The sequence below is a fragment of the Myotis nattereri genome (assembly GCF_964212035.1).
Source record: "Myotis nattereri genome assembly, chromosome: X".
Lineage (NCBI taxonomy): Eukaryota > Metazoa > Chordata > Mammalia > Chiroptera > Vespertilionidae > Myotis > Myotis nattereri.
This window is the reverse complement of record NC_138078.1, coordinates 20541431-20556607: the sequence shown is the minus strand read 5'-3', so window position 1 is coordinate 20556607 and position 15177 is coordinate 20541431. Positions and strand designations below refer to the sequence as shown.

Sequence of the window (15177 nt, the reverse complement as noted above, 5' to 3'; positions counted from 1 at the left end):
GTGGGGACCCCCACCCTGAAGGGTATGTGGCCAGCTGCAAACAGCCATCATCCCCTGACCCAGGCTGGCCAGGCACCTCAGTGGGGACCCCCACCCTGATTCAGGACACCCTTCAGGGCAAACCAGGCAGCCCCACCCATGCACCAGGCCTCTATCCTATATAGTAAAAGGGTAATATGCTTCCCAGCACCGGGATCAGTGGAGCCACGAGGCCTCCCAGCACCGGGATCAGCGTGACAGGGGGCAGCGCCAAAACCCCCTGATCGCCCTGCGGCTCTGTGTGTAACAGGGAGCAGGGCCACAACCTCCTGATCAGCCCTGCTCTGTGCCTGATACGGGGGAACTCCCCAACCCCCTGATCGCCCTTTGGCTCTGTGTGTGACAGGGTGCGGCACCCCAACGCCCCCCCCATGGGCCCTGCTCTGTGTGTGATGGGGTGGAGCCATAACCTCCCCATTGGTCCTGCCCTGAGTGTGACAGTGGCAGCGCCCCAACCCCCTGATCGGCCCTGCTCTGTGGGTGATAGAGGGCAGTGCCCCAACCCCCTGATCCGCCCTGCTCTGTGTGTGACAAGGGACGGTGCCCCAACTCCCCTATCGACCCTACTCTGTGAGTCACAGGGGGTAGCTCCTCAACCCCCTGATGGGCCCTGCTCTGTGCATGACAGGGGGGAGCTCCCCAACCCCCTGATGGGCCCTGCTCTGTGCGTGACAGGGGGTGGCGCCGCAACCTCCCCATCGACCCTGCCTTGAGTGTGACAGGGGGCGGTGCCCCAACCCTCCAATCGGTCCTACCCTGAGCGTGACTGAGGGTGGCATCGCATCCTCCCAATCCGCCCTGCTCTGTGCATGACAGGGGGCGGTGCCCCAACTCCCCAATCAGCCCTGCTCTGAGCCCGACCAGGGGCTGCACCTAGGGATTAGGCCTGCCCTCTGCCACCTGGGAGCAGGCCTAAGCCAGCAGGGCGTTATCTCCTGAGGGGTCCCAGACTGCGAGAGGGCACAGGCCAGGCTGAGGAGCCCCTCTTCCCCCCGAGTGCACAAATTTTTTTGTGCACTGGGCCTCTAGTCCCATATAATAAAACCCTAATATGCAAATCGACCAAACAGCTGAATGACTGGTAGCTATGATGCACACTGACCACCAGGGGGCAGAGACTCAATGCAGGAGCTGCCCTCTGGTGGTCAGTGCACTCCCACAGGTGGAGCACAGCTCACCCAGAAGCCGGGCTTATGGCTGGCGGGTGCAGCGATGGTGGGATTCTCTCCTGCCTCCATGGTAGCACTAAGGACGCCTTGGGGGATGTCTGTCTAGTGGGCATCCCCTGAGGTGTCACGGACTTTGAGAGGACCGGCTTGAGTGAGAGACCCTCCCCAGTGCACAAATGTTGTGCACTAGGCCTCTAGTATAGTATAAATAAATGCTATCTATATATATAAAAAGCCAGTGACTGGTATGCTGTAATGACCAGAACGACCGGTCACTATGACATCCACTGCGGCCACCACAAAAGCCCAATCTGGGGGCAGGGCCAGCCAGCCAACCTCCTGTAGCACCTTCTCCCAATGGGCCCTGTCCCCAATGGGCCCCCACCACCCCAATCTGTCCGCAGTCCCTCCCTCTGGCCAGCCCCACCCCTGATCACCCCCTGACCCCAATAGGGGGTGGGGCCAGCCGGCCAACCTCCTGCAGCCCGTCCCCCCTGCTGGCCCCACCCCTGATGGGCCCCCACCACCCCAATCGGCCTGCAGCCCCTCCCTCTGGCCAGCCCAACCCCTGATCACCCCCCTACCCCAGTAGTGGATAGGGCTGGCTGGCCAACCTCCTGCAGCCCCTCCCACAGGCTGGCCCCACCCCTGATGGGCCCACACCACCCTGATTGGCCTGTGGCCCTTCCCCCGGCCAGCTCCACCCCTGATCGCCCCCCACACACCATTCGGAGATGGGGCTGGCTGGCCAACCTCCCACAGCCCCTCCCACAGCTGCTGATCCCTGATAGTCCCCCCACCCTAATAGGGGGCGGGGCCTGCCAGCCAATTGCCCATGGCCCCTCTCCCCAGCTGACCTGGCCCTGATCGGCCCCAATCAGGGTGAGTCGGTGGGTTTACCTCCCACTGTCTCCTCCTCCTGACAGGCTCAGCCCTGATCTGCCCCTATTGTGGCCGGGTGGCCGGACCCCACCCGTGCATGAATTCGTGCACTGGGCCTCTAGTATATTACTATATGCTACTTACATAGTATTCATACGTGCTATACTATAGAGTATTACTATATGTTACTTATGTAATATTTATATTTATATGTTGTTACTTCTATAGTATTACTTACATAGCATTTATATTTATATAGCAACTAAACATAAAGTATTTAAAATAACTAAACAAAAAGTTTCTCAAATTATATTTTAAAAGGGTTAAATAGTTTGGAATTGATTCTAAAGATTTTCATACCTTTTCCACATTTCTGGAAAATCAGGTACCTCAATGTTTTTAAAAAGGTATTTTTAGAAAGAGAGACTTTATTAATTTCTAATATTAGTGTCTCTAAATCAGATATATATTAACTTGTTAGATAGAAAAAGAGACATTTGTTAAGATTACTTCTGACATAATTTTTATTTTATTTTTTTGTTAATCCTCACCCGAGGATATTTTTCCATTGATTTTTAGAGAGAGTGGAAGAAAGAAGGAAGGATAGAGAAATGTCAATGTGAGAGAAATACATTGACTGGTTGCCTTCTGAACATGCCAGGGCCCAGGCTGGGGAGGAGCCTGCAACTGAGGTACATGGCCTTGACTGGAATTGAACCCTGCACCCTTCGGTCCACAGGCTGACGCTCTATCCACTGAGCCAAACAAACCCGCTAAGGCCTGACATCATCTAATACTCCACATTTGATTATTGAGAAATAACCACCTCGATAATTGGTAACATAAAATACAAAGTAATAAATTTAGTGAGAAGTAGAAAAGTAATTCTATAGATGAAAATGCTTCTATTTCAATATATTAAATATTTTAATGTTTATTTTAGAGGTAGTTGAATCTCTTCACAGCATGTACATTCAATAATCCATGAAAGAAATAAACAATATTTATATTAAAGGTCTTTATAGTTCAATAAATATCTGTCTTCATTGTTGATAGGTCTACCAAATTATGGTCTCTGAATTCAGCTTTGGATTGTAATGATGTTGGCTCAGGAGATTTCTGTTTATGCCAAAACAGAAGTCTATTTCCTCTAGCCAGATTGCAAATCAATGGAATGAGGATAAAATAGCTTTAAACCATTTGACACTATTCAGAGGTAATGTTATTTCTAAAATAATGTATTGCCAAATCAAATTTCTGCAAACTGATTATGTGGCTCAATGCCTTTATATAATTGGTAGCCAATTACCCAGTTATTTCAGACCAGAATATACCTTTTATATCCTCATATTACTTGTGCAAACTTGAAAATTGCATACATTGTGCACTGAATGTATGGAACATATATCTCCTTGGCTATGGGAATATAATTTGATTTGTTATAAGACTTTTAAATTTTACATATACATGATCTCCATTCATCACTCTACTAGTTATGGTCTTTATAGCTTAAAGTCACAATGAATGGGGTGATAGTGGAAACATGACTAAAGAACCAATGTCAGGCCAGCCATTAAAAAAAAAAAGAATGAGTGTTTGAGTATGTTTGTGTGCATGCATGTACTTTCTAAGATTTTGGCAAATTTTGAGATACTGCTGGCAAAAAGTGAGAAGAGGGGCATGCCTCTTTAGATTAACTTAGTAGCAAAACAGAAAATTAATTATCTAGAAGCTGAATGTACACATATAAGTGCTAATAAAAGTATTTGTTCTTGGAGACCTTGGATCAAGCTCCCCAGATTCCTCTCCGCTCAAAGCAATCATCAGGACTTACTCAGAATATGCCTGTGGAAAGGCAAACCCAGAGAATCAGGATGAGAAATATTCATACAACTTAAAAAAGGGAAAAAGCCCTGGCCGGTTTGGCTCAGTGGATAGAGCATCGGCCTGCGGACTCAAGGGTCCCACGTTCGATTCCGGTCAAGGGCATGTACCTTGGTTGCGGGCACATACCCAGTAGGGAGTGTGCAGGAGGCAGCTGATCGATGTGTCTCTCTCATCGATGTTTCTATCTCTCTGTCCCTCTCCCTTCCTCTCTGTGAAAAATCAATAATATATATTTAACAAAAAAGTTAAAAAGATGTGGTACAAAGAGTTTGTCATATTTAAAAAAAAATAGAAAGGGAAAAAAATTCATCTGCATAGGAACAGAAATCAGCAGGGCTAATATTTGAGGGCTGTTTAACACTGTCTAAGATAGAAATTCAAGAGAAAAGTAGAAAAATATTTCCACAGTTCCTTTGCCCTTCTGATCCTCCATTGTTTATTATCAAGAATTAAAATTAAGCCCAAGCTGCTTTGGCTCAGTGGATAGAGCATTGGCCTGCAGACTAAAGGGTCCCAGGTTCGATTTCGGTCAAGGGCACATGCCCAGGTTGTGGGCTCGATCCCCAGTAGGGGGCGTGCAGGAGGCAGCCAGTCAATGATTCTCTTTCATCATTGATGTTTCTATCTCACTCTCCTTCTCCCTTCCTCTCTGAAATAAATAAAAATATTTAAAAAAGAATTAAAATTATGTCTTACTCAAAGAGGGGCATTGCTAATTTTGGCAAAATTCTTCAAAAATTGTTCAAGATTTGTTTCTTGCTTCATTTCTAACAAGTTTTGAATTCCTGAATAGTCCATCATGGGATCTCATGTTCTGTACATTTGTATTAGTGGATGTAGTTACTAAGAGGTCCAACTTCCTTAATTGCTAATTCAGTGAGTTGGATAAAGCAAATTTTACACTAAGAATCTTTAAAACATGGGCAAAATATTCCAGATAAATGTTCATAGCATCTAAATTGTATAGTATTGAATATATTCAATAACAATTATATTTTATAATATAGAAATGAACTGAAGAGTATGTTCAAATCTTGAAATTCAGTGATAGTAAGGGCAGGGTTGATTTATTCTGTGTAAGCCTGAAGTTTCTTTTGCTTTTTGAAAAAACCTTAATCTAACATTACTTTTATGTTATAAATTTTCATCAGATGTTATTTAAAATATGTATGCTTGTATATGAAAAGGATTAGAATATGCAACAAAATACTTCCATTACATAGAACTTTTCAATAAAACTAGTGTACTATTTTATCACAGAAGCAAATAAATCTTTCTCTCCTTATTTGGGGAAATTTTGGACTGCTTACATGAAGAGCTTGAAAATTAATTTTAGTTTTAGTTCCTGAAATTATTAATGCAGGTTATAACAAATTTGAAGGCACTGTAGGTATAAACTAGATATAAATATAAACACATCAGCTCCTTATAATGGACTACTGATACAAATATTAACTAGCATTTATCAAAGTCACTCACTGGTTTGAGAACATACAATGGATAGCATAACCTGTTGTAACATTTTAGGAAGGCAAAGTTGAACTGTAATACTCCCATTAATATTTTTATCCAACTTTTTCAAGTGTAAAATACACATTATTTATGTATAAGCAAAATGATTATTCACAGTTCATACCTTATACCATAGGATTTCAGGTTCTCTGGCTGGTAGTAAAAAATCTTCTATGTCACGGCATGAAATTTCCTTGCTTTTGCTAAGTTCAGCTTTATCAAAGTACTTCATCTTGGAATTATAGCAGAGTCCAGTGTCATTTTCGCCCACAGTAAGTGAGATGGATACTTTCATACAATAGGTGGAGTTTCTGTAAGGAAGCAGAATAAATATGGTAGCCTGAATCTGGTGTGAAAAGCAGGCAAACCTGTGGAAAACAGGCAAACCCCAGAGAATCAGGATGAGAAATATTCAGACAACTTCAAAGAGGGGGGAAAAATTCATCTGCACAGGAACAGAAATCAGTGGGGCTAATATTTGAGGGCTGTTTAACATTGTCTAAGATAGAAATTCAAGTGAAAAGTAGGAAAATATTTCCACAGTTCTTTTGCTGTTCTGATCCTCCATTGCTTATTATCAAGAAGTAAAATTAAGTCTTACTCAGAGAGAGGCATTGCTAATTTTGGCAAAATTCTTCAAAAATTGTTCAAGATTTGTTTATTGTTTCATTTCTAACAAGTTTTGAATTCCTGATTAGTCCATCAAGGGGGCTCAGGCACATGCTGGCAAGCAAGTGTTGCCAAGGAAGTATGTCTACAGGGGGAGGAAGGGAAGGAGGGAGGGAGGGAGGGAGGGAGGGGAGAGAGAGAGAGAGAGAGAGAGAGAGAGAGAGAGAGAGAGAGAGAGAGAGAGAGAAGGTAAAAACTCCACTAATTAATTGATGTTATGGCAATGGCGTTGTGGCTTATTCCACAGGGCTCTCTTGTCACCTAACTAAACAATGCTTGGAGCCATTTGTATAGTTTTCATTTGCTGGTATTATACACAGGCTTGTTTTAAAAAATGTTCAACAGAGATTTTTGTATCTAGAAAAAGAAAAGGTATAAAGGAAAAATTAGGTCAGTAAAATGTGAGGCTAATGCTAAAATTGGCAAACTCAACAGAGTAGAAAAATATTGACCTATTAAACATAATGGAAGGCCAGGAAAAAGGCTGCTTAATCCTTATAGTACTGGCTGTCTTGATAAGAAGATAGGTTACTGTCTAGTTATTGTGTCTCAGTGGTTGAGTGTCCACCCATGAACCAGGTCAGGCACATGCCAGGGTTGCAGTCTTGATCCTCGGTAGGGGGTGTATAGGAGGCAGCTGATTCATGATTCTCTCTCATCAGTGATATTTATATCTGTCTCTCCCTTACTCTCTCTAAAATCAGTACAAAACACATATTAAATAAAATACAATAGGTTATCAATGAGTCTGGGCAGAAAACAGTATGGGATAAAAGCATTGCAAAGTCACTATCTTTACAGACCCATAACCATTTGGGTTTGAACCTGTAGTCCAAGTTGTCAGACAAGAGAAACATTCCACTGTATTATATAAGGACAATCCTATCCTAATATTGATTCCACAGAATCATTTCAAAAATCAGTGTCTCATTTTACTCACTGTTGATTCCCCAAAATAGGTTTATAACTTAGAATACATGACAAGAGAAATCATGTTTGGAGTTCTCATTGAAAGAGTTGGGACCAAAGGAAGTTTTCTAATAAATTGCACCATTTCTGCTTGCTATTTATGTCTCTGGACATTCAAAAAACACTGATAATGTGGCAGGCAGTGTGAATAAAGAAAGGATTAAAACACCAGATTCAAGGTTTTGTAGAGAATTGCTCATTTGCTAAGTGCCCAATGACTTGTTTGTGTATTCGATCAGCAAATTCCTGCATTTGAACCCCGCCTGGCATGGCTCAGTGGTTGAGCATCAACCTATGAACTAGGAGGTCATGGTTTAATTCCTAGTCCAGGCATATGCCTGGGTTGTGGGCTTGATTCCCAGTGTGGGGTGTGCAGGAGGCAGCCAATCAATGATTCTCTCTCATCATTGATATCTCTCTTCTCCTTCTCCTTCTCCTTCTCCTTCTCCTTCTCCTTCTTCTCTGAATGCTGGTTCCTCTCTGCTCTGCTCTGATACTCATGAACCACAGCCTCAAAGTCCTCCTTATTCAGCTAAATGGTTTGAAGTTTAAGCAGCAACTTAATTTAGATTCTTAGTTTTTTAATGCTAAAATGACATGATGGGAAATGGCCAGGACATAGCTAGTTGTGGCATAATAAAAAATAAATTTGTTCTTTGTCCAGGTTCCTGGCACAGATCTCCCAAAACTCTTAACATTTCCTGAGAGACAAGAGTGTTATTCATAAGGAGCCCCTTTAATCACATATGAGTTTATGTTAATAGGCTCACTTAAGGCAGAGCCCCTGGATAGCCTCTGCATGTGCCTGGTCACCTAAGGACCAAGTGACCAGAGGATTGAAACTTTTAGCTCCATCCAGTGAACTTTATGGAATACGGCAGGTGCTAGAGATTATACTCTCAAAAAAAATTTCCCCAAAAGATTTTTATTAATTTCAGAGATGAAGGGAGGGGGAGAGAGAGAGAGAGAGAGAGAGAGAGAGAGAGAGAGAGAGAGAGATATCAATGATGAGAGAGAATCATTGATCGGCTGACTCCTGCATGCCCCACACTGGGAATCAAGCCTGCAACTCGGGCATGTGCCCTGACCGGGAATTGAACAGTGACCTGGTTCATAGGTTGACACTCAACCACTGAGCCATGCTCGCTGGGCTCTAAAAACTCTTGAACAAAATGACTTTCTGAGCTTCAGGGTTCATGAACACATTGAGGTGCTTGGAGGGAGACACACCCAGAGAGGGCATGGCATGGAAGCTCTGTACCTTTACTATCATACCGCGCCCTACACATCGCTTCCATATGGCTATTCATTTGTATCCTTGATAAATCAATAATAGTAAGTACACCGTTCTCCTGAGTTCAGTGAGCTATTTTAGAAAACGACTGAATCCCATGAGGGGGTAACAGAAATCTCTGATTTGTAGCTGATCAGTCAGAATCATAGGTAACAACCTGAACTTGCAATTGGCATTTGATTTTGGGGGGCCAACTGTGTGGAAATGAGCCTGTAACTTGTGAGATCTGATGCTAACACCAGGTTGATAGTGTCAGAACTGGATTGAATTGCGGAGACAGCCAGTTGGTGTTGCAGAATTGCTTGGTGTGGAATAAACACACACATCTAGGTCAGAAGTATTGACAATAGAAGAGAAAAATACAAGTTTTCCTTTACAGTTATCTATTTAGCTTTATATTAGGAAACAAATAAATTCTCCACAAAATTAAAATTTAGAATTATTGAATGTCAATGTTTTTAAGCTTTGTATAAGCTTTCAGGAGAAGTGAAACACAAGCAAATAGCTGGAATTCAATGGGAAAGCACTACAAAGGCCTATGTATTACAACAGTAGTGTCAAAGAAAGAAACAAAAAGATTTCATAAAATGTGATACCTGCTTTCTTTTTTTATTTTTTTATTGTTGGAAGTATTACATGCATCCTTCTTTCCCCCCCATTGATCCCTTCAAGCCCACCCTGCCTCCACCTCTTGTCCTTGGCATTACCTGGTTTTCTTCAAGAATGAGCAAGAATTTAGCAATTTTCAGAAAGGCTATTTCAGGGATTAGTATGCACAAAGGCTTGAAGGCATGAAACAACCTGGCATGTTTGAGGAACTGCAAATCACTTGGTGTGGCTGGATTATAAAGTAGTAATAAAGGAACAGCTAGAATTGAGACTGTATAGGTGCACAAGAGCCAGACTAAAAGTCATGTAAGCCAGTGTAAAGAGTTTGGACTTTGTGTTGGGTAATAATGAGATGTGTGTGTGTGTGTGTGTGTGTGTGTGTGTGTGTGTGTGTTTTCTGGCTGGAGTGAGAAAATCAGATTGGACTGGAAGGAGGACTAAATGCAGTGAGACAAATTAGAAATCAACTTCATTCATTCAGCAAAAAGATGGCAGCTTCAACAACGGCAATGCCCGTTGAGTCAGAGAAGAGGAAATATATCTAAGATACAGAATCAGTGTGGTAGTGAAGGAGCAAAGGAAAGAGAGGCATACAAGATGAAGCATTTCTCTCAGCTGAGTATATGTAAGATACAGTCAATCTTTCAGCCTGGAAATACTGAAAAAGAAACAGCTTTGAGAGAAAAGCATGTTAAATTTTAACTTGAGCTTCCCACCAACTGGGAAAAATCCTCTTTGGGTTTGCCAGCAACATTGTTCATGCATAATTTATTAATTTTAATCCCGTACAGACCAGAGCATGCTCTGCCCAGGCTCATTTTAAGATTATTTTTTCAGAAAATAATTAATTATCTAAGTTAAGCTATTAACTACCTTGGGACATACTCCAAAAGTGTCTTAAGAAAATATTTAGATTTTGGAATAACAGTGATATTTGTACAACATGTTAGAACTCATAAAGAACAGACTTTTCTAAGACCTAAATCCGTGAATTCTAATTTTGAACCTTCCACGTTAATCTTTTAAATTCATGAATCTTAGGTTGCTTTTTTCTCCTCACACTACTGATTGCTGTTTTTTTTTTAAATGGGTTTTACCACACCTCCTTATATCTAATAACAGGCATTTTTTAATTACCCATGCAGAGTTAACAGCAAGAACACACAAGCTCAACTGGTGAGGTTCAGATTCCTGCTCAATCACTCATTACTTTTGAAATGAAGGAAAGTTACTTGACTCTGTGTGCTTCCATTTCCTCATTTGTGTAAGGAGAAAATAAGACTGAAGACACCATAGGTGGTTGTGGGAATCAAACGTGTTAAATGCATAAAGGGCTCAGAACAGTGCCAGTCTTCTGGTGAGCACACATTTTGTGTTAGATCTTATTATCAAGATCGTGTCCCTTTTTCCTACTTCTTTCTATTTCCATTTTGCAGTACGGATACACAGTGTTTGTTGACAAGGTAGGTTAGATGCACAGTAACACCAGAAGGATGTCTTCAGTTCATTGGTGTTTAATTAGTGTGAAGAGTAAGAGTCCAGATAACTCCTTAGAGCTTTCATCTGTGATATGTGACTGGGGCTGGACAAGATTGAGTAAAGTTGATGGAAACTATGGACTCCTAAACCCATCCATCCTCCTGCTGTTCTATAAATGCAACTGAACCCTAATTTTTGGACAGTGGCTCCAGACGAACACACTTAGGTATTCTTCCTTCTCTTTGATTCCCCAACCAGGTGAGGTCTGATTTACAAATGTCTGGTAATGTCTGGAATTCTGGACTCCCCAGGATAGCACTATTTTCAAATTACTTTCAATGTTTTAATACCTATTTGCTGTTTTTGTTCATCAGGAGGTGATGTTATAAACTAAAATAAAGCAGCAGCCAATGAATGCTATGGTCTTATTTACTGTGAAAAGCTAGTAGGAAGCAAGCAACTTGTGGCACATTAATAAACATATGATCCCCCTGAGGAGAATTACACACTCTCACAGTAAAGACTACCATCCACCATCATCAAATAAGCAGCATGACTGCTATGGTGCCAGGCTCTCTGCAATCAGGGACATCCTGTGGAATAGGATAAATGGGGTAAAGGATAATGCTCCTAGGACTTTTGGTAAAACTCATTAGCCCATATGACTCAGCTTCTATTGTATAGAACACATGATCTGCAATCTAGGCAAAAAGTTCAATCATTGCACTTTCAATGTTTATAAAATGGCTGTAAAGATAGGACATACATAGATGTGCAGAAAACAGTTCACAATTGTGAGTCATCCCTCAATTATCCATTCTAGCAAAGAAATGTGAATGTGCATTTTAAAAAAGACTGAGTTTTCCTGAAAAGGGTGGCCCTGCAGTAGACACAATATACTCTGCTAACAATTCAGACAGTTACTTCTTTCAACCTCCTAAAGTTATAGCAAATGGATCCAATGCCTAAAGAAGTCCACGATTTATCCAAGCTTGCCTATCTAATTAGTGGCAGAAATGAGATCAGAACTCACCTCTTCTAACTTCTAATTCATTGGTCTCTTCTATATGCTACTGGAGGTAACTAGTGCTAGGTTAGCATACATAATTATATATATATACTAGAGGCCCATTGCAGGAAGATTCCTGCAAGAATAGGGCTTCCTGAAGCCGGAGTGAAGCAGAGAAGGGAGCAAAGCCCGCCAAGGCTCCGCTCCCGTGTCCGCTGCATGGCTCCCTCCCTACTTTGCCACTTCACTCCCTTCTGCAGCGCTTGACTTCCTTCTACGCTGTCTTCAGTCTTTGCTCTGTGCCTGCATATGCACATTAACCACCATCTTTGTTGGGTTAATTTGCATACTCACTCTGATTGGCTGATGGGCATAGCATAGAGATGGTCAATTTGCATGTTTCTCTTTTATTAGTGTAGACTAGAGACCTGGCGCACATGGGAGGAGGGTCTGAGCCCTCTCCACCACCGCTGTGCTCACCAGCCATGAGCCCAACTTCTGGCTAAGCAAAGTTCCCCCTGTGGGAGAGCACTGACCACCAGGGGCCAGCTACTGTGTTGAGCATCTGCCCCCTGGTGGTCAGTGTGCATCATAGCAACTGGTCATTCCGGTCATCCCACCATAAAGGTCGCTTAGTCTTTTATTATATAGATATTAAGTGTTTGAAAGAAATGTTACCCACTCTTAAGCCCCTGATTTTATATTATTTTACTTTCCAAAACTAGAGGCCCAGTGCACAAAATCTGTGCACAGGTAGGGTCCCTGGGCCTGGCCAGCGATCAGGGCTGATCTGCGGGTGACCGGTGGGGTGATCGAGGGGTTCCCTGCTGTCACCCGTCTTGGCTGGCCTGGGGCCTGTGGGCTGTGGGCAGCTCCTGTGTTTAGCATCTGCCCCCTGGTGGTCAGTGCACGTCATAGCACCCTGTTCTTCTGCCGTTCAGTTGATTTGCATATTAGACTTTTATTATATAGGATATTTGTCTTGCGGAGAAAGACAGCATATGCTCCAACTTGGATTTACTTGAAAATATAGGTCCTTAAGCTCCTAAAAATCTAATAAGAAATAAAAGAGAGCAAGCAGCAGGTCTTAAAATATATCATGCTTTCTTCAGCTCTTTCCACTACATACTTTCAACATATATACACTTGTAAAAGGGTTGGTTTCTAAGAGGACTAGTTTAGAGTCTGGTCTTGTTAAGGAGAAAATACTCTAACTTTAAATTCAGTGCAAATATTGGGAACTAACAAATCTTTTGGACATAATAAAGAAGCAATTATATGGCACACAAGTAAAATTAAAGTTATGGAAGTCAAACAGTGCATTGAAGCTCTCTATAGTTTTCTTTAGCAGTGTGCTTCTTTGAAACAGGGAAAGATTCTGAAATTGGCATGCATCTACTGAGAGGAAATGGTGGGGGTGGAAGAACATTGTGCAAAAAGCTTTATATAATAAAACCTCAAACCCACCAGGATAGCTATTAATTAAAGAATGGAAAACAACATGTGTTGGCCTGGAAGTGGAGAAATTGGAACCCTTGCACATTGCTGGTAGGCATATAAAATGCTAGAGCCAGCCACTGTGGAAACCAATCTGACAGGTCCTCAAATATTAGATTTGAGGTCCTCAAACATAGAATTATCATATGATCTTAGAATTCTACTCCTAGGTATATACCTAAAACAATGGGAAGCAAACACTTAAACATACTTGTACACCAATGTTCATACCAGCATTACTCACAACAGCCAAAAGATGCAAACAACTCAAATATACATCAAGATATAAATGGATAAACAAAATGTGGTCTATATATACAATGGGATATTACTTTGCCTTTAAAAGAAATGCAAGTCTGTTACATGGTACAACATGGATAAAGCTTGAAAACATTATTCTAAATGAAATAAGGCAGACACAAAAAGACAAATATCATATGACTCCACTTAAATTATATACATAGAATAAGTGAATTTGTAGGGATAAAAGTAGAAGAGAAATTACCCTGAGCTGGCAAAGATGAAGGAATGAAAAGTTGTGGTTTAATGGGTACAGAGTTTCTGCTTGGGATAATAAAACATTTCTGGAATTGGAGAGTGGTGATGGTTGCACAACACTATGAATGCACTTAATGCCACTAAATTGTACAATAAAAATAGTTAAAACAGTAAATTTTGTTATGTACATTTTACCACAATTAAAAATACATTAAATTATACACTATAAATGAGTTATATAATGAGAAATATCTACACTAATAAAAGAGAAAAATGGTAATTGGCGTACGGCGATACCGTTTTCATTGGCTAATCAGGGCTATATGCAAATTAACTGCCAACTAAGATTGGCAGTTAACTGCCAACTAAGATTGGCAGTTAACTGCCAAAAAGATGGCGGGTAATTTGCATATGTAGGCACAATGCAGGGAGGCGAAAGGGAAAGCAGGAAGAAGCCCCCTGCCACTGACAGTGATCGGAAACCCAGGGGGGAGCTAAGAGCTGGGGGGCAGCCATGATCAGAGAATCAGGCGCCTTTGCCGCCCTGGCCAGTGATAGCAGGAAGTAGGGGTGGAGCCAGCGATGGGAGCTGGGCACGGTCGAAGCTGGCAGTCCGGGAGCTAGGGGTCCCTTGCCTGGGCCTAAAGCGAAGCCCACGATCGCGGCGCCCCCCGCTGCCACTGCAGGTCCCCGCTGCCCGGGCCGGACGCCTAGGCCAGAGGCGTTAGGCCTGGGCAGGGGCGGAGCCTGCAACCGCGGGGAGCTGGGGGTCCCCTGCCCAGGCCTGACACCTCTGCCAGAGGCCTCAGGCCTGGTCAAGGGGCCGATCCGGTGATTGGTGACTGGAGGGTGATGAGGGTCAACTCCTCTGGCCGAGGCATCAGGCCTGGGCGGGGGGTGGAGCCGGGGATTGGGGGGATATGATGGTCCCCTTGCCCAGGCCTGAAGCCTGGGTCAGAGGCGTCAGGTTTGGGCGGGGTGTGGAGCAAGCGATCAGAGGGAGATGGGGGTCCCCTGCCCAGGCATGATTCCTGGGCCAGAGGCCTCAGGCCTGGGCGGGGGCCAGAGCCAGTGATCGGGGGGAGGTGGGGGTCCCCTGTCCAAGCCTGACACCTCTGTCAGAGGCGTCAGGCCTGGGCAAGGGGCCAATCCTGCGATTGGAGGGTGATGGGGTCAACGCCTGAGGGCTCCCAGTGTGTGAGAGGGGGCAGGCTGGGCTGAGGGACACTCTCCCCCCGCCCCTCCCACCCAGTGCACGAATTTCGTGCACTGGGCTCCTAGTATCTTAATAAAGCTATTATTTTTTACAAGTTCATATGTAGTATCTCATTTAATCTCACTCTAAATACCATCTCTATTATTTGTCCCCGGTATTTGTATCTCTAGCTCTAAACCATCTCTAAAGTCTAGATTTATATATCCAGCTACCTATTTATCATACTATTTTGTGTCCTACAAATAAACTTTTACTTTTATCTTCAAATCTACTCTTACCCTGGTCTCTATCTCACCGATAGCCACCCATTCACCTAGTTGCTCAAGCAAAATGGCTAGAAGTCCTTTAATAAATTATAATATTTTTGTTTTTATTTATTCATTTATTTATATATATTTTGGACAGTATTACAGATGTTCCCCAATTCCCCCTACATGCCCCCCTCCAC

General features: G+C 42.9%; 1 protein-coding gene across 1 annotated transcript in view; it reads right to left on the bottom strand.

Moving 5' to 3' along the window:
• Positions 1-15177, bottom strand: part of IL1RAPL1 (interleukin 1 receptor accessory protein like 1) — a gene marked incomplete at its 3' end in the record, with an annotated part of 1430596 nt that overhangs the window by 618566 nt on the left and 796853 nt on the right. Inside the window, exon 4 of the mRNA XM_081115397.1 lies at positions 5614-5800. Coding sequence (XP_080971523.1) covers positions 5614-5800 — 187 coding nt within the window. The remainder of the gene's footprint in view (positions 1-5613; positions 5801-15177) is intronic.